The 27846-nt window shown below is 29.4% G+C and overlaps 2 protein-coding genes across 8 annotated transcripts; one reads left to right on the top strand and one right to left on the bottom strand.

The window, feature by feature from the left end:
• Positions 1-5732: 5732 nt before the first annotated feature.
• Positions 5733-8090, bottom strand: LOC111282358 (cytokinin riboside 5'-monophosphate phosphoribohydrolase LOG5-like). 7 transcript variants are annotated; one of them, XM_089761306.1, is made up of 8 exons: positions 7827-8085; positions 7639-7736; positions 7481-7511; positions 7250-7349; positions 7101-7171; positions 6856-6999; positions 6580-6657; positions 5733-6030 (listed from the first exon to the last, which is right to left on the bottom strand). In XM_089761306.1, exons 1-8 carry the CDS (start codon positions 7944-7946, stop codon positions 5926-5928), a joined length of 747 nt encoding a protein of 248 aa, XP_089617432.1. In that variant the 5' UTR covers positions 7947-8085; the 3' UTR covers positions 5733-5925. The 7 variants fall into 7 exon arrangements, with proteins under 7 accessions (XP_089617432.1, XP_089617431.1, XP_089617429.1 ...); XM_089761305.1 differs by having other exon boundaries at positions 5796-6030; positions 7627-7736; positions 7827-8088; XM_089761303.1 differs by having other exon boundaries at positions 5796-6030; positions 7101-7349; positions 7827-8090.
• Positions 8091-18149: 10059 nt separating this feature from the next.
• LOC111281702 (uncharacterized) lies at positions 18150-20154 on the top strand. Its single transcript, XM_089760419.1, has 3 exons — positions 18150-18195; positions 18290-18598; positions 18710-20154. The coding sequence occupies exons 1-3, from the start codon at positions 18150-18152 to the stop codon at positions 20152-20154; spliced, it is 1800 nt and encodes a 599-aa protein (XP_089616545.1).
• The last annotated feature ends 7692 nt before the right edge of the window (positions 20155-27846 follow it).

The raw sequence follows: 27846 nt of genomic DNA, 5'->3' as shown, positions 1-27846 counted from the left end.
GGCAGTTATTTATAAGGATAGTGGTAGATAAATGTTGCTGATTTATAAATGTTTAAAAGACCAAGTCGTCACAAAAATTGTGTGGGGGCAACAAAGTCTTGGAAAATTTAGAAGTGTATGCAAGAAAGGGGAACTGGGGCTTAAGGTATTTCATCAATGGTGGAACCCACACGCTTAAACACATTAAAGTCAACAGTGACTTGAAGCTGCGTGACGTGGATGGGCTGATTTGTCAGTTCTTTACTTGACCTCCTTTTCTTGTGTTTGTGGACTTTTACTTGGAAATTCCAGGGCATAGAGAGGTTTTTCCAAGAAAATATCTGCCACATAATTTGATATTTGAACAACGAGCTGAGATTGCTGATTCATGCTTCGAATAGAAACCAAGACTCAGTTGGTCTTTTAGCCTTTTCATGTGATAGGGAGCTTCATTTGAATTGGTCATAATAACTGCTAATTAATTTCTCTATGCTGCTATACTATTTAGTAGTATTTATCATATGCATTATCAACAGTATAAATTAATCGGGAATATAAATTTTTTTTGTTATTTTATGATCTAATTATTTAATTAATAAATATTTAAATATTATTTATAATTATTTATTAAATTTAATAAACGAGCATAAATTAATGTTGCTTATGAACCATATTTTTAAATACTATTTATGAATTATTCATTAAAAGTTATATTCATTTACATACATCTAATGAAATATGAACAAATCAATTTGTTAATGTTCATGATTATTCATTTAATTAATGAATCATAAAATATTATTTTATAATTCATGATCAAATATAGTTACATCTTACCCATCTTTATAATTTTTTTTTTCAAGTAAAAATATTGTTAATTATGAGATACCCGTTAAACTTAACAATCTAAAATATAATACAATGATAAAAGATGAATATGTTATTAATAAAAGATATAAAAATAATATAATTTAAAATTTTAATAATAATTATATATTAATTTAATAAAATAAAAAATATATTTTATATTTTTATATTCACATAAATTATGACATGTAATTTTTATATAAAATAATATATAAATTATAAATTTTAATATTTTATATTATACAAATGTATAAATTCGTTATAAGTGTAATTTATTAAATTGCTACAGAAAATATGTGTTATCATGATTATCGAAAATAATTACTAAACTGTTGACTTTGTTGACTGCACCCGATTAGAAAATGAAATGAATCATTGAGAAGGATCGTCGGAATAAATAAACCAATAAATCACTATGAATTAATTAATTAATTAATTAATGCTTTACGAAATGTTGTAGTAGCATGTTTCTTTATATTAGTGGTGGGTCAAAAATTTCTTTATATTAAAAAATATCTATATATAAATTCCACTGCTTAGTAAAAAAGAAAGACAAAAGTTTGTTTAAGTCGTCAATTCAAAAGCAACAACGCGTTTTTATCACATTGTCTAATGTATATTATTTTATTGGTTAATATTTTATTTGATATTTTAAATTATTTTAATTATTTAAAATCTCATTATAATAAGAGAAAGGACTTTCGTGGCTTTGATAGGTGCTTTGACTTGGAAGTCTTTGGCCATCAAGACCCTTATTAGTCTCTTTCTGTCTTGGGTAAACGATTAGAAACGTTCAAAATTCAATTTTAATTGAATTGATTTTATTTGTTTAATTAATTAATTATTAAAAATAAATTTTTTAAAAATAAATTTTAATTAATTTAATTTAAAATTTAAATTAATTTAAATTTTAATTGAAATATAATAAAACTTATATTAATTTACTTCAAAATTAATCAAATCGATCAAATGAATATTTCTAATAATGATAATAGTATAATTTTTATTTTTATTTTTTGCATATGAAATGATAATAAAAATTTTTTTATCAATTAACATTTAATAAAATCATGAATCTATCAAAATAGTATAAGTGAGTGCATTTTTAAATATTAAAAAAATTCAAATAAAATATAAAAAACCCTGACAGACATCGTACTATTAACTGATGATATTGACAGAGTCTTTGCTTTGGTTAATACAAAGATTTAATAGTAATTTATTCAAGAGCCTTCATTCTTCTTTTAACTATAATAAGCAAATTCAAAGGATGGGGAGGTTTGATGATGAGACAAAACTATTCAAGAAACAAAGGTAGCTTTCGCTACAATTTCGTAGAAATTTCTAAAGTTTTGGCGACGATCAATTTCATTTTTCACGTAGAAAAGGTTCACTGATTGGTACCCAAAAACACGGCTTCACTTTTCAACAGCTACCACATGCAAATCCAGTTTAATAATAATATTATTACTGTTGGTTATAAATTAACAAGAAAATTTTGTTAGTTTCATTTCATCATCTCTATTTTTTCTTTAAAATTGAGACAATTAATTAGAAAAGAAAAAGAATGGATTAATATTTATATAATGATATTAAAAATTTTAAATTATTAAACATTTAATTTAAAATTAATTAACTATAAATAAAGAGATCTAACCTAAATAATGGAGTACATAAAATTATATACTTATTAGATATAAGATAATATCATTTTAATAGATCTTCATATCACATAACAGATTTAAAAAGAACAATAAAAAAAAAAATTGTTTCTGATACTATATTTCACAGTAAACTTAAAATTAATTAATTGTAAGTAAAGAGAATAAATCTGAATATAAAATTATAAAAAATTATATATTTATTAGATTTGGAACAATACTATTTTAATATAAATTTCATAAATTATGTTGGAATATTATCAAATATTTTTTTATTTATTATATGAATTTATTATATTTCTAACAATTTTAGTAAGGGAGTTTTAAATATACATTATCATATAATATGATATATCATGTGTACAAAAAAATAATTACAATATATATTTTCTACCATCAAATACAATAAAATGACTTTGCTGCTAAGTATTTGACTTTGTATGTTATTGATTTTCGATTTTTTATTTTTTTTTTAAATTACGAAATACGATTTGAATTGGAAACTTAATTTTGAAGTCAGATTTTAGCAGGGCTGAACTCAAAATTTTTATTTTTAAGAAACTTACTTCGGTTAAGGAATAGGCTCTAGGCCCATTTTTTCCTAAAGGAAAGTAATGGTAAAGCTGGATGAACATGCCCAATGACAAAGAATAGGTAATACACAAGAAAATTCTGAACCCAAAATGAAGCCCAATTTACAATAAGTAGCGGCAGGAAATGGCATTGCTCGAATATAACTTACTTCGAAGCCCTGTGCAGCAAGCTGAAGGGAATTATTACTAGAAAGGGGCGATGACGATGAGAATCGGATTTTACTTGGTTTGATTTTTTAAAATATTATATAATTTATAAAATTTTAAATTTTAATTTAATTTAAATTTGAAGTTAAATTTTTATTTGATTTGAATAAAATTTTTATTGATTTGATTCAATTTTATTTTTTAAATTTTTATGTATTATTTAAATATATTTAAGTAGATTTTGATATAAAATTATTATTTTTATTTTATTAAAATTTTAAAAAATATATAAATTAAATATATATAATTCGATTCAATTTGATTTTTTTTAATTTTTAATTTAAAATTTGATCTGAACTTAATATATAAATTTAATAACTTAACTCAATCTGAATCAAATAAAAAAATCAATATAAAATCAAACATTACAATTTCGAATAAAATTTTGGTTTTTTTCAGTTTTTTTTCCTCGAACAGATGTTAACAATAAAGCATTGGTCCAATCGGTAAGTTTGGGGTAAGTTCAGTTATCTTGACGTAAGTGATTGATCTAGACCTCAAGGTGGTGAGTTTGATTGTTGACAAATTGCTTGCTGTTCAAACAAGTAGAGAGTTTGAATTGAACCAAACTGAATACTGATAGTCTGCTAAAAAGACCAGGTGTACGGTTGAAACAGAAGGGAGGAGACACAAGATAAGAGGAAATGTAAAATGTCTAGGTAAGGTTGTGATGGTGGGTTTGGTAGGGATTAGAAGAAGTAGAATTATAGCGTAGGCCTTGTCTGTCATTCACATCAGCATCAGCTACATTCTTCATTCAACCTGACATTGAGACATTTGCTCCCAAACTATTTGAGCATCAGCTGTTTTGGGTGGTTAGGAGCTCTCACTGTTTAATTGCTCCCAAACTATTTGAGCATCAGCATCAGCACCAGCATCAGCCCAGCTCCCCCCACCCCACCTTGACCATGTAGGTTTTGAGTGGGACTTCGGCCTTTTTTCTGTTCCATCCTTTGGGGTTTGGTTTTTTTTTGACAACAATAGTGACAAACAATAGTCTGATCTTGTTGCAGACAAGATTTGTACCAAACTTATTATTGACAGGCATTTCATTGTTTTCCAATTTTCAGAAATTTACAAATACTGGGTTCTTGTTTCACTATTTCTATGAAATGAGAAAGCATGGTCCCCACGTTTCAGTTGGAGCAACCATTCCGGCCTTCAAGTTGATGAACAACAGCTATCACAGTGTTCCTTTGGACAAGCTTTTAAGGGCTGCCACCACTCCTGTATCATCATTGCCTTTGCCGAAGTTGAAGGACCAGAACAGCACAAAAGCAAAAAACTCCACAACCAAAACCGGTCCCCAACTGCCTGTCACGTTGCCCCATAACCTGAACCCGATAATAACATGCTTCGTTGGACAACCAATGCTCTAATGCTTTTGTACTGTTTTCTTGCCTGGACTAGGCAGAAAGGATGTTGCCCTTCATCTCAGTGCCAAGTAGCCCTTCTGCCCCACAAAGGACCATTACCTATTTTCATATTATTTTGTGTATAACCCTATTAATTCCGAATAAGTCCTAGCCACTTAGTTGTTAGGTCCCATATATATGGAGTGAACACATTTCCCATTTAGTTCAATCTCCATTTTATTTAACTTTTTTGATATGCTTTTAGAATGGAAAAAGTGGTTAACAAAATTATTAAGGGTTCATTTGATGCTATGATGGAATGAATTTTACCGTATCAAAAGTACGTTTAATGATTGGATTTTAAACGTTTGTAAAGACAAGAAAAGCCAATAGCAGCCATGGTATGAAAAGAAAGTTAGGTTTATGTTAGGCTCAGATTATGAGTTTATCTAAAAGCTTGGCATCTTTTATCAGATTATTATTGAAGAAACAAGGTTGCGTATGAGGGCCAAAGAACAATTTTTGACCCTCCAATGATTAATTGGCTTTGATTAATTACAAATAAAGCTGTTCCTTCTGGAATAGCTTTACTTGATTCCAACTTTGATTAACCAATTTCTATAATAAACAAACAAATAAACTAATGCCACCACCTACATGAACCTAAATTTCCTCCTAGAATGGTGAAATCACAAGGAAAAAAGCTTCTACAGTTCAATTCTCCCGTCAAAAAGAACAGGAGCTGACTGACTTCTCCATTAAAAAAGAAAAGATATAAAGAAAAAGCAACCACCAATTACATTACAAGCAATATACCTGAGAATTTTTGTGAGCCTTTTTGTTGAAACTATGCATATAAAATAATACAGGGAAACGTGGATCTAATTGATTCTTAAATTTGGAGGATAAGTGCTGCTATTCATTGAAATGCATGTAAGTGCAACTATTACATGGTAAAAATATATAGAAACCTATCACACCAGAAAGAAATATATGAAACTTTCCATTTACGTTTTGGCATAGTCACATCCATGCCAATGACCAGAAAACTCTTCTCATTCGCAACATTTGTCAATGTTTTTATCTTCTTGTTCTGCAAATGTATTGAAAATATATGCATATTACATTAGAAAGAAGGCAAGTCAATTTGACATAACATGGAAAGAAGTTTGGTTTTCTAATTTTGCAACAGCAAAAGCTAGCTTGGTGGCTTGGTAAGTGATCATGTGCAGCCCTTTTTTCCTAACTTTATTTTTCAAAACATCATTGTCTCCATCTCTCTCTCTCTCTCTCTCTTATTTTACAGCAGTAGAAAACAAAACAGGCTCCAGTGTCCTGTGTCCAGCTACAGTTCAAAATCCCCGGTCCCTGCAAATGAGCTGGAGACTGTAGCAGTAATGTACACATCCACAATTGCAACTTTTAAGGTCATCAAATGATGAAAATGCATTAATCATCACTCGCCATAACAGTACCTTAAAAACTGGCAGAACAAAAAGAGACGAAGCTGTAAAACTATCAGCAAAGTAATGCATGCTCTTGTTAATGCCTTCATGGAAATACATACATAATAAAGCTGCTATTTTTTGGATCTTGCTTCTTGTTCTTTCTATAATATTTGTACATACTTCTAGATACCAAATTACAAGCTTAAATGCCCAAGTAATAATAAGATTAGCTTCCCTCTTTTAATACCAAATAGACCCACTTTTGTCACTATCTTCTCTTTTATCTTCTTGTCATTCAAACCTTACCAGATCATTATGGTATGGTTGGTATATGACCCAAAAATGAGAGTAAAAAGCTAGGAGCCTAAAACACCCTTTTTCCCTACTTTTTTTTTTCTATCTTTTCCATTTTCATGTCTCTCCTTTATAGAGCGATCTGAGTCTGCAAAGTAGTGGCATTAAACCCCACCTGTTGTGGGCCTTGTTGCTGTTGCTCAACCTCCCAGCTTGCCTTGGCTATGACTCCATCATGCACAGGCACGTAATCCTGATAAAAACAAAACAGTGCCATCATTTACAAGCAAACAGGACAGTAGAAAACAAGACACCGAGATAGTAATCTGAGAAAGATTCCTTTTCCAATCCTCCAGATTGTCTATTCCATATATGAACCTCACATCGTTAGTGCGTAAACAAACGTTTGACGACAAAAATGAATCAATCCCAGTTATAGGCAATAACCCACCTCAAGCTTCTGAACCAGTTCTTTGGCATTTGGTGCAGAGACAATGATGTGCCGTTGGGAAGGTCTGATAAAGCCATCATCCACGGCTTTGTCGATGAAAGTTAGCAAGTAATTATAATAGCCATCAACATTAAGCAAACCCACCTGCACATTTTGGGAAACAAAAGTTAGGTTTCAAAAAAGAGGACCCAGAAAACTGTTTTTCTCGATATTGGAAACAAAAATATTATGCAAATATTGCTTACAGGCTTGTCATGGATGCCCAGCTGAGCCCAAGTTATCACTTCCATTAACTCCTCCAAAGTTCCGTACCCACCTGAAACCAAACAAGGGAGCAAAATTAGCACTCTATGGATATATTTTGGAACAGAAAGGGAAAAGAGAGAGATGGGACCTGGTAGGGCAATAAAACAATCAGAGTGGCGGGCCATTTCTGCCTTTCTTTGGTGCATGTCGGCTACTGGCCTTACTTCCCCAACCGTTTCCCCAGTTATCTGTTGCTCCACATCCAAGAGACATTCTCAAAACATCATTGAAAAGCTAGATACTTAAATCTAAAATAGAGATGAAAAAGGCTAAAATTTTGAAACCAAGACTGGTGAAAACAAAAGAATTCCATTTGCACCTCTTTGCTCATCAGAGTTCTAGGAATGATCCTGTAAACAGAAACAAAACAAAATTTGATAGTCAATAACGGGAACACATGATAACCAGAAAAATGAAAACCATTTGCCAAAACCAAGAAACTGAATAGTATAGCTTGATTATAACTCATGAGTGTACCCAAGAACATTCCCTCCAGCATGGTGAACAGTTTGTGAAACCAAACCCATCAACCCAATACTCCCTCCTCCATAAACAAGGTCCAATCTTCTCGCCACCTTTCAAAATCAACACAAAAAAACCTTATACTAACAAAAAAAAAAAAGATATCGGCTTTAGAGAGTCAAGTGGGAGATTTTTTAGTGTACCAATTCTTGGGCTAATTCAACTGCAGCATCTCTGTAACATTTCCTCTTACCAGTACTGCTTCCACAAAACACACATACCCTCTTGAATCTTGATTCCACAACTTTCCCTTCCATATCCATTTCCAAAGATTCTTGTCAAGTTTCTTCGTTTGCTTACTCGTAAACAAAAGTGGGATCAGAAAGGAGGAGAAATTTGTTAGAGACAAGCACGCTCCCTTGCTTCACTTTGTACAAAGTCGAATGAAACAGGCCCCTATTTATAGGCTCCCAACCCCAAGTCCCACCAAAGATTATTGATTCTTATTGTTAAAATATATTTTTTTCAATAAATTTTTGTTTTGCTGCATGAAACAAAAAGAAAACCCTTACTAATTAAAAAATAAAATAATGGAAAAAGATTAAGTGAAGACAAAAAAGCAAGAGGCCACGGACAGAATAGGTAGTCAGTCAGGTTCATGCAATAACCATTGTAACCAACATCAAAACCACGTGTCTCAATATGATGCGATAAACATGAAGAGTTCGTGCAATACTGTAAGAAGATTCTTATCCACTAGGATATTGGAACATGATTCTAGTAAATATTTCAAAGAATTCATTTTTCACTTCTAATTAATAAATTTAATTATAAAAAAGAGAGAAAAAGGTTTGTGGATCAAGAATCAGTCTTGGAGAGAATAAGCGTGAGGGTTATGGCATGTTCGATCATCATAAATCATTCACCAGAGATTGTTATGATTTGTATATGTGTTTGCAGCCATGGTTTTTTCATTTCCAAAAAGACAAAAGGCCGATTTTGCTGCTACCAGCATTTAATTTTTTCAACACACTAAAGCAAAATCAATGATCTCCCTTGCAAGTAAGCACTCTTTCAGGATAAAAGGTTCAGGGCTTCAGGCATTTCCCTCAAAGCTGTATTATCAAAAGCAGCTTCCATTACCCAAGTAATGTAAAAGACCTCTTTCATAAAAAAAATGGTTACCATCTACAAATTCTTCTTACACAAAAATGAACTTGTAAAAAAAAAAGTTAAATATCAACAGAGAGTTGGCATTAAATTGGGTTGTAAGGGTTACATCATCCTTAATCACCATAATGATTTACTACTTTGATCATGTGGAAATTGGAATGGAAGCTATTGCTCACTTAACATCTGTTGGTTACTTGGTTATTTACCATTTGTCAGTACAGTTTATTAATTGTTGGTTAATAAAGTTTCCTACCCTTTCGTTTTAAATTGCCGTATGAGTATGACAAATCAAAGATTTGACTCCACAACACAGATTTGCCGTTTCATTATCAACCACAGTTTTGGCCCCTTCCCATATTTGTCAGCTTCGACTTTACACTCACTACTCAACTAATTAAGTTATCTATCCCCAACATCCACTACAGTTTTGTTACTTATCTACAGAGGTAACCAGCCAGTCCAGGGCCCCACGAACTAGAGTGACGGGTGCCGGACAAAGACAAACCCTGGTCCCTTTTCATTAACCTGGTTCTGTAGTAGACATGCATGTGGTTTGGAACATGGAAGTCCGAAATGTTAGACTAGTAGAAAAGAGCTAAAAGAAGTTGCAATCAAATTCTCGTTATTTCTATTGTTGGGAAATTGGTAATTGAAAGAATCCCCCCAATCCCTGATGGTGGGGTCATGGGGGGGGGGGGGGGGGGAGGGTGATAGCAGCCTCAAATTTGCAGGTAAAACTCACACGGCATTGCGGTTGTTGAAGGAAGGAATTCGCCAACTGGGTGGATGGGAAAAATTGGGACCCAGTTGGCGTTGGAAAGGACAGTGTTGGTCTGAGTCCTGAGAGTAGGGGCATTCATTTTCAAGTAGGCTATGGCTAATATTAGGCTCCTTGCATTGCTAGGCGCTTAGCCATTGCTCATCAGGCCTCTTCTCTTCTCAACCCCCTCATCTAGCACGTTCCTATTTAATGCTTCTGACATTTTCTTCTGCAACCTTAATTACGAGTGTTTTAGCCGCGTGTCATCAGAGACATGACATCCACTTGCTCCACAAATCTCATGAGCTTCTTCTTCCCTATTGTTGGCATAATCGTATATTATTACATTTATTTTTTTATTTTTGTCATTTCATTCGTCCTTCCTTTACTATTATTGGCATAATAAGAGCTAGGCACAAGAAAATGAAACCAAATTCAAATCAAATGATGATATCCCTAAGAAGTGGTCTTGATATATAATTTCTACCCATGTTAATTCTTCTCACATGAAACTAGAAACACTGCAAGAAATATCATTGGTCTATATCAGAATCATAATAGTGTCACATGTTACCTGAGCAATTATTCTGTTTCATCTTTCTTAAGTACTGAAGAGCATGTGAGAAGACAGTGAAAAAAGACAAACTCAAGAACTAAGATTTGCTGGATTTGCATGTTTCATGTCTACTCAAGTTTTGTTAGAATTAAACGTGGTTTAAGATTCTGTCCAAAGTTAAAAGGGTGTAAAAATGGAGGTCATGAAAGCCAAGGCAATCAAAACGACGAGACCATCGTATAGTGAAAGATGTAAATGCAAAAACAGTAGTTAAAATCAATGGCAGCGGCGCAATGATTGTTCTGCGCCGTCTCTATTTTGCATATTTACTTTTATCCCCTGGGGTTGTTGAATTTAATGGCCTCCTCCTCTTCTCTTCTCGGCTTCGGCAAAATTTTGCCAAGCAAGGAGCTTTGGCACTCAGGGGCCATGGCCCGTCTTCTCTTGGGTTGGGATCATTTTTTTATTCTCAATTTTTTTAATAAAAAATTAAAAATTAATACTACAAATCAATTTGGATAATTGAAAAGCTATTTTGAAATAAATTTAAAAAAAAAAAATTGACTTAATTGATTTATATAATTATTTTTTAAAAATATTATATAATAATTTTAAATTTTAAATTTTAATATTAATAATTTTTTCTTCTATCCCCAACTTCTTTTAGAAAAAAAAAAAACCCCAAGAATTAAAATGTATTTGATTAACCCATAAAATGATTGTGAAAATGATACTTGAGTCTATGGGTACTAATTAAAATTATAAAATAATAATGTAGCTTATTGACTGAGAGTCAACAATATTCTAAAGTAATTGCCTACCCTCTCCAATTGGTCTCATGATTACCTACCTTCAGCTTGTAAAAATAACTACTATATATATATATATATATATTTATGAAAAAGCGACTTCTCGCAAAAATTATTATATTTTATGAAATTATTAATACAAATTAAAATTATAAATCAAATTAATAAACCAAATAACAAATCTATAGTAAAATTACACCAAATTCACTCAATATTTTTAATAAGAAAAAGTTTAAAAGGATGGACTGTCATGATCTACATGTTGGTGGTGGAAGCTATTTCTCTTTATATTTATTTATTTATTTATTAGTCACACTATATCCAAGTGGACGATTCAAAGTTAGGCAATGTTCCTGTAAATAAGTTGGTACTCCATGCTTGTTGTTCTAAGTTTGTTGGGGTTGTAAGACTCATTGCAAGCAACCTTTTGCATAAACACAAGTATAATTTTATTGGGTTTGATCAAAATTTAGTTAAGCTCGACTCAAATTCATCACAAGTGTATTATATATATGGGTACATATCAATTTGATTGTGTCACTAGAGAATAATTTAGATAAAAATTTTAAGTGAAATTTGTAAAATTTTTATTAAAAATTATTTAACAAAAAATTTAAACTGATATATTAATAAAATTTAATAAAAAATCAATAATATATAAAAGAATTATTGAAAATGCAGTTTATAATTAAAATTTGTTGAGTGCTTATTGAATGGTAAAATTTTATCAAAATTTTTACTAAAAATTACTTATTTAAAAAATATATAAAAATTAATTAAATTTTTTTCAAAATTTGAATATTTGATTTATGTAATAAAATTTTTTGATCTATCAATTTTAATTTTAAATTTTATTTTTATTGAATCAATTTTAATAAAAAATTTCACGAATTCTATCTAAATAACTTTATCTAATTCTTTTTTTATATATCCACAGATATACCATCAATTCATAATAAACTCGATTATATATATATATATCAAATTTATAATAAATCGAATTGTATTATACAATATGTATCGAGTATGTATGATTTCCAAAATTGATTGTCTGCATATTAGGGTGAGATTATTTTTATGTTCAGGAAGAGTCAAAGTAAAAAAAAAAAAAAAAATCTCCTTGTTAAATTTGTAAGATGGACCTTTAACTTAAAATAATCAATGAAGAGATCCTTTGTTTTATATTTAAATATCAAGATATATCATATTTAATTGACATGAGATTTATATTTACAATTTAATCTTAAATTATAACTTTTGTGATTATGTTCCATTAATCCATTGCTTCCACACCACTCAATTGTATGTCCAATTGAGTTTTGTGCATCAATGTCCAAAGCCTTAATTTATCATTCTCTGCTTTTTGAGATGTGAATTACTTACCAAATACTCATTTTGTGAAGACCATAAGATGCAATCCCAAAGTATTAACTTAAGGTAAAGGCAGAATCCATTGTTGGATGGCCTTTTTCTTTTTCTTTTCTTGAGAATAGTGAAATTTCTGCCTCACTTAAAGTTTTAATTCTTTACTTCATTACCTGTAGCTTGAAAGATTCAGGCGAGTTACACGTTGAAACCTGTTTTTACAGGTTTACAACTATGAATATTTCTTCCTATAGAGACCAGTCATATGTTATTTCTCCCAGAGATTGCTCTTTCTCTATGGCTTAATTATTCTTGCAGTTTTCACCCAACAGCATTAGCGAGGTCTCAAATCTTGCAGGAAGCTCAATGTGCTTTTCAGCTAAGCAATATCAGATAAAAGCTTCGAAGCATTTGTGGCAAAGCTAGCAGTAGTGATGCTTCTTACAAGTGCAATGTTATAAAATTAGCTTTTTAACCAGTACTGCGATATTATAGTTTAATTTTAATTTTTTAATTCATTTTAATTTTTATATTATTTTAATAAAAGAATATATACTTTAGTTTTTTTATTTATAAAAAAATAATTTATCATATCTTGATCTTAAAGTTTTTTATTTTAAATATATATATTTATAGTCTATTTTGTTGAGAAATCAACATTTACAAGTAACATTGACACATAAAATAACAAGTTTAAATCATGAATAAAAACACACAAATATATTTATTTTACCTCAACTCAAAATGGTTTATTCTAAACCCAATCCACTAACAAATAAATCTTTACAACTGTGAGACTTTTAAAATGAAAAAAATTTTCAAAAACTCATTACTTAAAACTTAACCCAAAAACTTAATTATACCATTTTAATAACCTACTTATTTAGCTATTCTTTTAGTATCTAACTATCTGAGATTATCAAACCAAAAACTAAAATATTTTATTTATAAAGGTGAAACCCCTTATACATTTACTAAACTCCTGATGTGAGATATAAGATAAACTCAAAACTCATTAACTTTTGATGTGGGATTACGAGATTTAAGTCAAATATCAATAAATCCACCATTGACTTGAATCTCCAAACACTTCAACAATATTTGCAAAGCTAACATGCTTGCCCTTCTTTTTTCTTTCATCACAGGGATCCTAGCAACTTAGCCTTCATCAAGTATATACAAGTGATTTTTGATCATATTCCCTTGTAGAATCACACTACTATTTTTGTATACTTTCAACAAATCATTACTACCAAGTGTGTATATCTTCGAAAAGTTAACTCACCCAAAGCAATCAAATTGTAGCTATAACTCAGTATATACCTTACACGAAGAAGCGTCCTAACAACATCATTATGAGATTTAAGACAAACACTCTCAATGCCTTGAATCTGTACCTTTTCGTTGTCAGCAACCACAATATCCCCGTACTTTTCATTCTCATCCAACTTCATAAAACAATTTCTATCATTGTAAACATGAAATGTAGCAGTAGAATCGAAAACACAACCTTTTTCACTTTTCAAAGTTTGAGTCTCATCCATACAAGTCGTCAAAACAACATCATTATCATCAGATATGATGACAGTAGTATCACTATTTCCTTCATTCAATTTTTTCTTATCATTCGTCATTTTGAAAGTAATCATATCCTTTTTTAACTTCTTGCAGCGCACTTGAATATGTCTATTTTCACCGTAATAATAACATTTTATGTCACTGTAATCTTTATCTCTTGACTTGGATCTTCCTCTTGATTTATCAATTTTTTTTTAGTCCTCCATCGATAAAAACCCTATGTAGCTAGTGTATTTTTCTCAGGTGATGAGTTCTGTGCTCTCATAAACCTTTCATTCTCTTGTAACAGAGTAGTCATATCATCTAACTTTAAAGTATACCTACCCACCAACAAAGTTTGAACTAAAGGTCTATAAGACTTGGATAAAGATGATAGCAAAATTAAAACTTTCTCTTTATCTTTTAACTCATCAATAAAAATGATCAGCAACTGAGAAACCAATCTATTAAACTCATTCAAGTGATTATAAAGACTCGTACCTTCTTCTATCTTCAGAAAATACAAATCCATCTTCAAATATAATTTGTTAGTCAACAACTTAGAAGCATAAATACCCTCAAGCTTATCCCAAAAACTCTTCAAAATACTCTCAGTCAACATACTATACTTTATTTTTGAGACTAGCGCCAATCTAATAATACTAACAACTTTTTTTTGAATTCTATTTCAATTACTGTCAGACATTCCTTTAGGTTTATCACTCTTTAAAACTTAATCTAACTCTTGTTGTACTAACAGATCTTAAATCATACTTTGCTATAACATAAATTTACTCTTTTCATCAAATAACGAAATCTCAAACTTAGCATATGCATACTAGACATACCTTCTTTAGACATCTTGAAATACTGTTTCACAATCTCTTAGGCTCACAAACCATAAACCTCTAACCTCGCTTTGATATCACTTGTTGAAAAATTAACACTCACATGCAACATCGACACACAAAATAGTAAGTTCAAATCAAAAATAAAAACACACAAATATATTTGTTTTGGCCCAACTCAAAATGACATACTCCAAACCCAATCCACTATCAAATAAATCTTTACAAACTGTGAAATTTTTAGAATGAGAAGAGTTTTAAAAAACTCTTTACTCAAAACTTAATCCAAAAACTCAATTATACTATTTTAATAGCCTTTCACCTAGTTATTTTTTTGGTATATAACTATTTGAGATTACCAAACCAAAAACTAAAATATCTTATTTATAAGAGTGAAACCCCTTATACCTTTACTAAACTCTTAATGTGGAACACAAAACAAACTCAAAACTCACTAACTTTCGATGTGAGATTATGAGATTTAAAGTAAATTCCAACATATTTGATTCATGATAAAAAATGAAAAAAAAATCTAAAGTGTTTAATTCATGAATTATAAATTATCTAAAGTGGTTAAGTAAATATGTTGAGTATAAAAATATTTTTACATGATAAAAATGAAAAAAATCTAATGTAATAGACAAAACAATTTGATTTATGAATTATCTTATAGTATTCTTTAAAATATTGAAAGTATATAAGTTTTAGACTAATAGTGATGATATATGATACAATTAAGTTGAACATCTCTTAAGTAATTTATTTTAAAATAGAAGCAAGAAACATAATATTTCTATCATTGGCATCTAATTAATTAATTTTAAATAATTATTTATGGATTGAAGTAAGCAATAAAATAAGTATTTTTCCTTTAAAAATGATAGTACTTATTTTATCAAAATCAAATTGTATGAGCTCAAAACTAATTCATAACAAAGCAGACTATTTTTGAAATATATGAAAAATGTGAAAAGTAAAAAAATAATATTTCTTGATAATAGGTTAAAATTAAAGGAAAAAAACCAATAATCCAAAAAAAATATAATTTTAAGAAAAAATTTTTCTAGTAAGTTATATTTTAATAAATTTCCTGAAAAACAAAAGAATTTTAATAAATATTTATGAACATACTATCACTTTATGATAAATGATCGAAACTCTTAAATAAAATATAAAAAAAAAAGTTAGTAAATAAGTGTTAAAAGAAAAATAAATTGAAATAAATATTAATTTTTTATAAGAATAAAATTATAAAAATAATAGTATACTTTTCAAAGAAAAGTTTTAAGTCGAAAAAAAATAATAGTGCAACCCATACCATTTATAGGTTTATCACATGACAATTAAGTATATAGATAATTTTTAAATTGATAAATATATTTTGAATTAAAAAAAATATAATAAGTGATATTTATTTTTTAAAATTTTAAAACGTTTAAAAAATAAATGAATATAAGAAAATTTATAAAGGTGAAAATATATAATTTTGAGATTTTAAAATTTAAAAAAGAGATATATTTATATAACTAATGAATTTTAATTAAATAAGATTAATTTTTAAAATTTTAAATTTATATTAGAATTTAATTTTTATTTTAAATAAATAATTTTATCTATTTAATTATTTTACATTTAAATTGATAGAAAGAAATGTTGGTAATGTGAAACCAAGACTTAAAAATTTAAAATCAATATTTTCTACGAAAAGATATAGCTAAAACTAGAACAACACTTGCACTAAAAAATAATAGACAGTTAATTATAGATAATATTATAAATTGTATTATATATATATATATATATATGAATTTGTTTTTTTATTTAAATTTTGAAAGTTTTAAATAATTAAATAAAATTTTAAATATTTTTTTGATAAATAGTCTAAATTTGTAAAAATCTTATGTATTATTATAAAGAGAAATTTTTAAACATTTCTTACGTGTCAAAAAAAATTATTCAAGTAAACTTCTACATCAATAAATTTTATCTAATAACTATGTATCAAATAATATAATATTATATATGATGTGGGCTGCCCTCACTTCCCCAAGAGTACAAAATTTTTAAATTTTTTAAATATATTATTTTATTTTTTTATGTTACTATGCAATAAGATAACAAATTTTAATATTGTAATTATTTTTTATATTTTAAAGATCAAAACTAAGTTTTTATTAATTGTTGAATGATAATGCATAAATTGAGTCAAGGGGATAGCCAAAATTTTTTTTTAATGGGATTATATTTCAAGTTTTCTTATGTAAACACGATATCATATATATTATATTATTGAAAAAAAATCTATATTAAATATAAAAGTTTTAAGTTTATAAAATTGTAAAATATATTATCTTGCTACTTCAGAAAAAAAAATACAATGACAATGAGATATTATTTTAAGTTTATGATTTGATCATTCATGAAATTAAGTTATGTTTCATTTCATGTTTACTTTGTTTTTTTTTTTTATCTTTTTTTTTTTCTAAATAAAAACATTTATTATGTGTTTAGATACAAAAGTAAATAATTTTTTTATGAAATTATATGTATTAGAAAAAATTAAAATCATAATTAATAATTTTTAATATACATCAAGAAGAGAAACCAATAAGCAAACCGAATTAACTACTAACCAATCAATATGTAATCTTTAACAAAATTCATATTTGGTGAAACTTGAACATAAAAGCTTAAAGATTTGACGGCTTCCTTCTTATATTGAGATAATATTTCATTAGTAAGTGAATAATATTTTCAAATAAGTAAAGTCAAAGATTAATCAATTAATCCATGTGATAATATAATTTGTTAGTAATTAAATTGTGTTGAATAAAAAATTTATAATATATATATATATATATATATAAAAGTAAAAGCTTCTTTAAGAAAAATTTTTACTATTTAAAAGATTTTTATTAATTTTAGTGGATAAATATAAGTAAATTACACAAAAATTTACTAAAATACCTATACTAAATTATTTTTTTTAAGAATTCAGTGAGTTCAATTGACCCTTATTTTTGAATGTGCTATACTAATGACCCTTACCCGGTAAGTGCTGGTGGTGGGATGGTCGATGGCCTCGATGAAAGCTTCTTCATTTGGCATTTTTTTCTATGTTCTTTTCTTGGTTTCTTCTTCCCCTTGCTTGTCGGTAAACTTTGATGCAGAGATCAAACTAAGAAAGAGTGAAGGGGATGGAAGTAAAATACAAAATTAACCCTCAAATTATTTTTAATACCAAAACTGATTTGGCTGTCAAATTAGAAGAACGGGTTAGCTTTAATTGTATGAATGTATAGATGTTGACATGAATTTCTGATTATCGAGAACATTGATGATTAATTACATAAAACTTTTTTGAAATTTCAGTTGCTTTTTCTCTCATCTACGTAGAGCTCAAGAATTCGGTCTTAGAAGAAAATATTTACAGAAATTACAACAAAATTTTGGAGTGAATGGGAGCTTCGCCTGATGATTATAGTCAGCAGTATTCTCCAGCTTGTTCTTGTCATATCTGGGAATTTTCGACGAGGATACATTGGGAAAAAGTTGCCTTAAGCTGCAATAGCTTTATGGTTAGTGTATTTGTCAGCAGATTGGATGGCAACTCTTGTGCTGAGCACCCTTCTTAGGGGCGATGTTAATCCGAAAAATGGCCTTGTTGTATTTTGGACGCCCTTCATTTTGTGGCATCTCGGCAGCCCTCACAACATTACAGCTGATTCTATAGAAGACAATAAGCTGTGGTTAAGACACTTTCTGGGCATGGTGTTCCAAGTTTTAGAGGCAATTTACATCTACATTAGATTTCGATCAGACACTATCCTCAATTCTATGGCTGCTCCGATATTCATTGCCGGAGTTTTCAAGTATGGAGAGAGGATATGTGCTCTCAGATCTGCGAGTGAGAAGGAGCTCATAAATTCATTGTCCCCTTCTAAAAGAAAAGCTACCAGACCGGAAAAAATGATCAGAAGGGGGCTGTCTTAATCCACAATAAACCGTTGTTTTGAAGGCAAAGCCAATGTTTCTGATCTCAACTTACTCCGTGAAGCTTATTCATCCTTCATTAGTTTCAAGCCTCTCTTTCTTGGCCTCCCATTTAGGCTTTCCCCAAAATTTTATGATGACATGGTTTACATCAAGTCTAAATCTGCGAACCAAGCCTTCAAATTGGTCGGGACTGAACTGGGATACCTTTACGATTTGCTCTTCACCAAGATGGCCATACATCACCTTCAGGCTAAAGTGAGTTTATGTCTTCGAGCCTTCTGCTTTCTGTCTGCTGTGTCTTCACTGATTACTTTCTCAGCAATTGTGGATAAGAGTGTGCATTCAAAAGTCGACATTGTCGTTATGCATTTGCTGTTGCTGGGAGCTATTTGTCTGGACATATATTCATTTATAATGCACGCTCTCTCTACATGGGCAATGGTCTGGTTGCCCATTCCTGAAAACAAGGTACATAAGTTGTACTCCAAGGTTGTTGCTTGGAGATTGCCTTTGGTTGAATCCAAGATGGCGATCAAATCAATGGCGCAACATGATCTAATAAATTATTACGTCGAGGCCAATAAAAATAAGTTCAAAGATGCTGTTAGGATTAATGACATTGGTAATCTTCTACAGAAGTACTGGCATACCAATTGGAAGGCAGTTGATTGTGAATTGAAGCAATTCATCTATTCTCGTCTGGAAAAGAAACGTCTGCAGTGGGCCGAGAAGGTTTTCAGACTTGAAGATCCAGAGAAGTTGTTAAATGGGAAAGGTGAAAATTTGTTGGATGAAATAGGTATTGTTAGTGAGGAATTGAAAGGGGCATTGAAACTGGACATAACAGATTTTAGAGAACGCATTTTTATTTGGCATTTTGCTACAGAGCTTGTTTACTACGATGATGTTGACAGATTTCGAAGAGGTACGATGGGTTCATTTTGCCATATTGCCAAGTCCTTGTCTGATTACACGATGTACATCGTACTCGTCCGTCCATTGATGCTGCCTAAACGGTTCAGTGAAGTGATAAACAAAGAAAACTACCCCCCAGCCAAAATTTTTTTCCCAGCGAAGAACACCACCAAAAAAATGAGAAAAATAGATTCTGTCGGGAAAAGATTCACTTCGGCGGTGCTTGGTTACAATGATATTCTCGAGGAAACTAATAGAATCGAAGTGATAAGTGGTGGGAAATGGTTTGCCTGGACACTGCAAAAATTAGTCACTCAGCGTCTGTTGGATCACCAAGAGAAATGGGAACCGATTAGTAAGATGTGGATGGAGATGATGATTCATGCTGCTAGCCATTGTTCTTGGGAAGAGCATGCACAACAATTGAGGCATGGTGGAGAGTTGCTTACTAATGTTGCCCTTCTTATGGCACAGCTTGGTTTAAGCACTCAGATCCGCAAAGATGAAGAAACAGACGAGGATGAGCTCAACATGGCTCCATTCTCACCTTAAACACAAAATGTCAATGAGCCTGGTTTTTTTTTTTTTTAATTTATTTATTAATGTTATTATTTAGGTCCAGTAGATGCATGATTTCCTGTATGATCTTCTGATTGAATTTCCTATAAAGATTTGCCAAATGCCGTTATGAGAGCAAGAACTTGGGCCTATCTAGATCGAATACTGTATCAATTCCACTTCCACCTGTAAGTTGTTGGGCCTTTCTGACTCATTCTTATGGCAGTTGCAACAAAACCATCAGATGGGGAAACTTTTAAAAATATCATAATCTGATTAAATGTTAAATCATGGTCATTGTTATATTCCACTTCGACAAGCCCATCTCTCAGCAATCAAACGGGCTGACCAAAAGGATAATTAACTCTATATTTAAATATCAAGATATATCATATTTAATTGACATGAGATTTATATTTACAATTTAACCTTAAATTATAACTTTTGTGATTATGTTCCATTAATCCTTTGCTTCCACACCACTCAATTGTCATGTGAGAATCGAACTATACCCATTTGTTATAAAAACAGTAAAAGTTTTGTGCATCAATGTCCAAAACCTTAATTGATCATTCTCTGCTTTTTCAGATATGAATTAATCACCAAATACTCATTTTGTGAAGACTATAAAATGCAATCCCAAAGTATTAACTTAAGGTAAAAGCAGAATCCATGGAAAAATGCAGTCGTTGGATGACCTTTTTCTTTTACCTTTCTTGAGAATAATGAAATTTCTGCTGCACTTAAAGTTTTAATTCTTTACTTTATTGCCTTAAAGTTTTAATTCTTTACTTAATTGCCTGTAAGTTGAAAGATTCAGGCGAGTTACGCGTTGAAAGGTGTTTTACAGGTTTAGAAGTACTATAAATATTTCTTCCTCAGAGACCAGTCATATCTTATTTCTCCCAGAGATTGCTTTCTGTTTATTGCTTAATTCTTATTCTCCTTCTTTTTCCTTTTTACAAAAGAAACCCTAATTTAGATTGCAGGTGCGGCAAGTATTTGAATCTCAATTTTATAAAATATTAATTGCTAAAATTTAGATTAATTATTATTCTTCTTCTTTTGTTCAGCTATGGGAGTCGACTGATTCTGAAGTAGTAAAAATAAGGAAAAAGAATTGAAACACTGTTCATCCAATTGCATTGACCAGGTGGCAATTCTTGCAGGAAGCTCAGTGTGCTTTTGAGCTAAAGCAATATCAGATAAGAGCTTGGAAGCATTTTGTGGCAAAGCTAGCAGTAGTGATGCTTCTTACAAGTAAGTGCAATATTATAAAACTAGCTTTTTAACCTGTCCAATACACAAAATTTTTTAATTCATTTTAATTTTATATTATTTTAATCAAAGAATATATGCTCTAATTTTTTATTTGTAAAAAAATAATTTATCACTTCTTAATCTTAAAGTTTTTTTTTTTTTAAATATATATATATATTTATAATCTATTTGATTCATGATAAAAAAATAAAGAAAAAATTTAAATTGTTCAAGGATTATGAATTATCTAAAGTGAATTAAGGAAATATGTAAAGAATAAAATGTTTTTACATGATAAAAGTGAAAAGAAAATTTTTAAGTGGTAAACAAAATAGTTTGATTTATAAACTATTTTATGGTATTTTTTAAAATATTGGAAGTATATAATTATAAATTTTAGACCAATGGTGGTGATATATGATACAATTAAATTTAACATTTCTTGAGTCATTTATCTTAAAATAAAAGCAAAAAAAATAATATTTTTGTCATTGGTACCTAATCGATTGATCCAAAATAATTATTCATGAATCGAAATACGCAATAAGATGAGTATTTTTTTTTTAAAAAAAAATGATAGTACTTATTTTATAAGAAGTAAATTGTATGATCTAAAGAACTAATTCATAACAAAGCAAAATTTTCTAAAATATATGAAATGTGAAAAGTATAAAAAAAAAAATTCTTGATAATAGGTTAAGATCAGGAAAAAAATGCCAAAAATCCAAAAAAATATAATTTTAAGAAAAAAGATATTCTAGTAAGTTATATTTTAATAAATTTCCTATAAAACATAAGAATTTTAATAAATATGTATGAATATATTATCACTTTGTGATAAATTATCGAAACTCCAAAACAAAATATGAAAAAAAAATAGTAAATAAGTGTTAAAAGAAAAATTAATTGAAATAAATATTAAATTTTTATAAGAATAAAATTATAAAAATAATAGTATACTTTTCAAAAAAAGTTATAAATTGAAAAAAAAATAGTATAAAACATACCAATTATGGTTTTATTGCATGATAATTAAATATATAGATAATTTTCAAATTGATAAATATATTTTGAATTTTAAAAAAATAACTAAGATTTTTTAAAAAAAAAGTTTAAAATGTTTTAAAAAAATGAATATAAGAAATTTATAAAGGTGAAAATATCTATTTTTGAGATTTTAAAATTTAAAAAAGAGAAATATCTATATAACTAATGAAATTTGAATTAAATAAGATTAATTTTTAAATTTTCATATTTATATTATAATTTACTTTTCATTTTAAATGAATAATTTTATCTATTTAATTATTTTAAATTTAAATTAAAAAAAATGTTGATAATATGAAACCAGCACTTATAAATTTAAAATCAAGATCTTCTGTAAAAAGATATAACTAAAATTGGAGCAACACTTGCAATGAAAAATAATAGAGAGTTAATTATAGATAATATTATAAATTTTATAATATATATATATATACACACACATATGAATTTGTCTTTTATTTAAAATTTGAAAGTTTTGGATAAGTAAATAATTTTTAATTTTTTTGGTAAATAATCTAAAATTAAAAAATATTTTATGTGTTATTATAATAAAAGTTTTAAAATTTTTTTTATGTATTGAAAAAAATATATCCACGTAAATATTTACATCAATAAATCTTATCTAGTAACTTTGTATTTTGTAATATAATATTATATATCACACGAGCAACCATTGCTTTGTTGAGGGTACAAAATTTTTTAAAATTTTTAAATAAATAAATTTATTTTTGATGTTACTATGCAATAAGATAAGGAACTTTAATATTGTAATTATCTTGTATATTTTTAGATCAAAACTAAGTTTTTGTTTGATTGCCATCTAATAATGCATAAATCAAGTTAGGGGATAACCAAAAACTTTTTTCAATGGAATTACATTTCAACTATTTTTACATAAATACGACATCATATTTATTATTTTGAAAATATGTCACCTTTCACATTTTATACGAATATTTTTATTAGTAATTAAATTGTGTTGAATAAAAAATTTATAACCATAATATATATAAGCTTCTTTAAGAAATTTTTTACTATTTTTTGGATTTTTATTAATTTTAGTGGATAAATATAAGTAAATTATACAAAAGCTTACTAAATACCTATACTAAATTAAGTTACCTATTATATCTATATTAAATTAAGTTTTCTAAAAATTCAGTGAGATTGACTCGTATTTTGAACGTGGTGCACCATTGAATCTAATCATGCAACTTATTCATGATTAAAAGACAGTACTAACTCAAATGGATATGAGATAAATAAATAAAATATTAAAAAAAATTATCGTCTGAAACATCATTTATGAAGAAAAAAGTTTTAACAGGTGGAGCAATTACTTTCAATCCACCTTCCACATTGTAACCATGAGCTGTAGCCTTGTCTACTGCCTTGGCAATGCACAATCTCACACTCTCCAATATCATCATTGGATCTTTCTGCACCCACTTAACACACCAAAGTTTCAATTTTTATATTATATTGGTGAAAAGAATACCGTTCAAAATCAAAGAATTTATTTATATTTTTATGAATAAATATTGAATACAAATATAGGTAAACATTTTCTCTTCCTATGAAAAACTTCATAATCTAACGTGAAACTCTCATTTGGAAAATCTCGAGTTTTAAACGTTAGGTGTATCATGGAAAAAAAAATCAAAGAAGATAAAATGAGAGTGAGTTTTGAAAGAGTATCTGACTTAGAGTAGAATTGAGTAAACTCTATGGGATTTGATGAATTAGTTATAGAGATTCAAACTCAATTTATGAGGTATTATCCATTTTAATATAAAGGTATAATGGTTTTGTTTTATAAAAGGCATCTCATAAATTTATATTTAAATTTTTATTTATATATTATAACAAATTATTAGAATCTTTTGATGTAGGATTGGGGTGTCTCATACTCTCTTCATTAAAACTTGATATCCTCTTCAAGTCAACACAAAGCACATAATTGCACACATAAAATCATGGAGCCAAAATCATACTAGACATTGTGATTCTAGAAGTGATTCCTACTGCATAGCATTTAACTTTCTTAGGATTTTAGAGATAACTCTTATGGTGTAGTACTTATCACTCTAATGCCATTTATGGACACTTGCACTCAACCTGTGAGGTGTGAAGACCTACACTCAATCTGAGAGATATTATCCACTTTGATCCAAAAGTCTCACGATTTTATTCTATAAAAAGCATCTCACAAGTTTGGATTTAAATCTTTACATATGTATCATTAGCAGAATCTCAAATTATCCCTATGTGGGATTGAAGTGTTACAAACTCCCTCTGTTAAAGCTTGATATCCCCATTAAGCCCAACACAAAGCACATATAAATCACAGGATCATACCAAACATTGAGACTCTAGAGATGGCTCTCACGGTGTAGTATTTATCTCTTATACGACTGATGGTCGCTCTAATACCATTTATAGATATTTGAACCCAACCTGTGAGGTATTGTCCGTTTTGACCCGAATGACTCAGTTTTATTTCACAAAAAGTGTTTTACAAGTTTAGGTTTAAATATATATATATATATATATATATATCATTAGCAAAATCTTAGATTATCTCGATATGAGATTATGGTGTTATACTAGGTATTATTCGCTTTAATTTGAAGTTTTCATGATTTTATCTTATAAAAAGTATCTCATAAGTTTGAGTTTAGATCTCTCTATATATATTATAACAAATCCTTAAAATCTCCATATGTGAGATTAGAGTATCATAAACTCTCTCTTTAAAATTTGGTGTCTTCATTAAGCCCAACATAAAGTACAAATAAAACCAGAATCACACTAAACGTTGTGATTCTAGAGATGACTTTCATTGTGTAACACTTAGGTCTCGTAAGATTTTAGAGGTGGCTCTTATAATATAGCACTTAGCTCTTATCCAATTAGTAACTACTTTGATACCATTTATGAAGACCTACACCTAGACCTGATAATTTCAAACATGACATGGTGACACGATATGAAAATGATATAAGTAAAGGATAAGAAAATAATACAACTTAAAATTTAAAAAAAAAATCATAAATAGATTTAATAAAATAAAAAATTATATTTTATATTTTTGTATCGATATAAATTATGACACATGATTTTTGTATAAAACACGACACAAATATAGTATTTTATACTACACAATAAGACGAATTGTCAGGTTTACCTGCACCCAACTTATAAGGTATTATCCGCTTTAACTCGTTTCATGATTTTTTCTTACAAAAAGAGTCTGACAAATTTGGGTTTAAGTTTTTACTTATATATCATAACAGATTTTCATAATCTCTTGATATGAGATTGGGGTGTCACAAACTCCCTATTAAAAATTGATGTTCTCGTTAAACACAATGCAAAGCATAAACAAAAGCATAGAACCGCACACATAAAATCACAAAACTAGAATTACACCAAACATTGAGATTCTATAAGTAATTCTTATCATATAGCCTTTAGCTTTCATAAAATTTTAGAGGTGACTCACATAATGAGCGCTTTACTTCTATTTGACTGATAACTGTTGCGCCTGAAGCAATAATCACAACAATACAGAAGCAATAGACAACAATCAATAATCAAATGCGCAGGAAAAATAAAGCACACCAAGATTTACGTGAAAAACCCTCCAGTGTAGAGGGAAAAAAATTACGGGCCACCAGAAAAATCTTCACTATCAAATAATAGTTATACAAAGTTCTTCTTTAGCTAAAACTAGAGCTAATCAACAACTAGAGAAATAATTGGAGAAATCTCACCAAATAAGTGACTCAACAAATACACCCTGGATTTGTTCCTAGAGAGCTTCAAACCCGATCTTCACCGTTCAGAATGTATAACTCTTAATCATAAACCTCCTGACAAGGTTCCAACTCAATCGGACCACGGATCGACTTCCGTTTAACCAACTCTCCCTTCTCTTTTTTCTCTCTCTGCTTTTCCTGGCTTTTCTTCTTTCTCTGCTTGGTTGCCGACTCACACATTAAACAACCCCACCTCTTTTTTATTAAGTAGCTAGGGCTCTGTGTAAAATAAAAGATCAAGGCCCATGGCCTTTATTTGGTCCAAAACCACTTACATGGGACTGGACCCCATTTTCCTAACAATCTCCCCTTCCAGTCCCATTAGAAGGAGATTCATCACCATAGCAATTTCATTTGGAACTTACCTTGGCCAGGGAACTCATTCCGGCCAAGTTACTGCAAAGCTCAAGCTTTTCCCTGGGAAGTATCTTAGTCAACATATCTGCCACATTTTTATCAGTATGGACTTTCTTCAATAGCATCTGCTGTTCTTCAATCACTGAACGTAACCAATGATATCTAACATCAATATGCTTTGTTCTAGCATGGTACATGGTATTCTTACTCAAATCTAAAGCACTCTGGCTATCACAAAATACCATATACTCTTTCTGATTCAACCCCAATTTAAAAAGAAAATGTTTCATCCAAAGCATTTCTTTACATGCTTCAGTTGCTGCAATATACTCAGCCTCTATAGTTGACAAAACAACACACTTCTGCAACTTAGACTGCCAAGATACAGCTCCTCCTGCAAAAGTGAACAAATACCCTGAAGTAGATTTCCTACCATCAAGATCGCCTGTCATGTCAACATCAGTAAACCCTTCTAGAACTGGTTGTGAAACTCCATAAGTCAAGCACATTTTTGAGGTACCCTTCAAATATCTAAAAATCCATTTCACTGCTTCCCAGTGAACCTTTTCTGGATTAGAAAAAAATCTGCTCACTACACCAACTGCATGAGCAATGTCAGGCCTTGTACAAACCATAAGATACATTAAAGAACCGACTGCAGAAGAATAAGGAATACTAGACATAGCTAGTTACTCTTCCTTAGACACTGGACAAGATTTCTTACTTAGATGAAAATGGTTGGCAAGTGAACTGCTAACTGATTTAGCATGTTGCATGTTGAATCTACCAAGCACTCGTTCAACATACTTTTCCTATGACAACCACAGCTTTCCAGCTCTCCTATCTCGGATAATGTCCATACCAAGAATCTGCTTTGCTGGACCTAAATCCTTCATATCAAAGGACTTAGACAATTGTTCTTTCAACCTGTAAACCATACTAGCATCTTGTCCTACAATCAACATATCAAAAAAAAATCAACATATAATAATAGGATAATGAAGTTACCATTAGGGAATTGTTTAATATACACACAAGAATCCGCTGCTGTTCTTTTATAGCTATGACTCACCATAAAAGAATCAAACTTCTTGTACCACTGTCACGGAGCTTGTTTTAAGCCATACAAGCTTTTCTTCAATTTGTAAACTAAGTGTTCTTTCCCTTTCACTTTAAAACCCTCAGGCTGATTCATATAAAT

This window comes from Durio zibethinus, chromosome 5 (genome assembly GCF_047325235.1).
Source record: "Durio zibethinus cultivar Kanyao isolate XHJ-2024 chromosome 5, ASM4732523v1, whole genome shotgun sequence".
NCBI classification, from domain to species: domain Eukaryota; kingdom Viridiplantae; phylum Streptophyta; class Magnoliopsida; order Malvales; family Malvaceae; genus Durio; species Durio zibethinus.
The sequence above is the reverse complement of the archived record's forward strand: the minus strand, read 5'-3'. Positions and strand labels throughout refer to the sequence as shown.

Coding starts and splice junctions, on each gene's coding strand:
- LOC111282358 (XM_089761303.1), bottom strand. CDS start 7,946: ATGGATATGGAAGGGAAAGTTGTGGAATCAAGATTCAAGAGGGTATGT. Junction 7,737..7,826: donor TTGAATTAGCCCAAGAATTG/GTACACTAAAAA, acceptor TGATTTTGAAAG/GTGGCGAGAAGATTGGACCT. Junction 7,350..7,480: donor GAACTCTGATGAGCAAAGAG/GTGCAAATGGAA, acceptor GTGGAGCAACAG/ATAACTGGGGAAACGGTTGG.
- LOC111281702 (XM_089760419.1), top strand. CDS start 18,150: ATGGGAGCTTCGCCTGATGATTATAGTCAGCAGTATTCTCCAGCTT. Junction 18,196..18,289: donor TCAGCAGTATTCTCCAGCTT/GTTCTTGTCATA, acceptor ATTTGTCAGCAG/ATTGGATGGCAACTCTTGTG. Junction 18,599..18,709: donor ATGTGCTCTCAGATCTGCGA/GTGAGAAGGAGC, acceptor GTTGTTTTGAAG/GCAAAGCCAATGTTTCTGAT.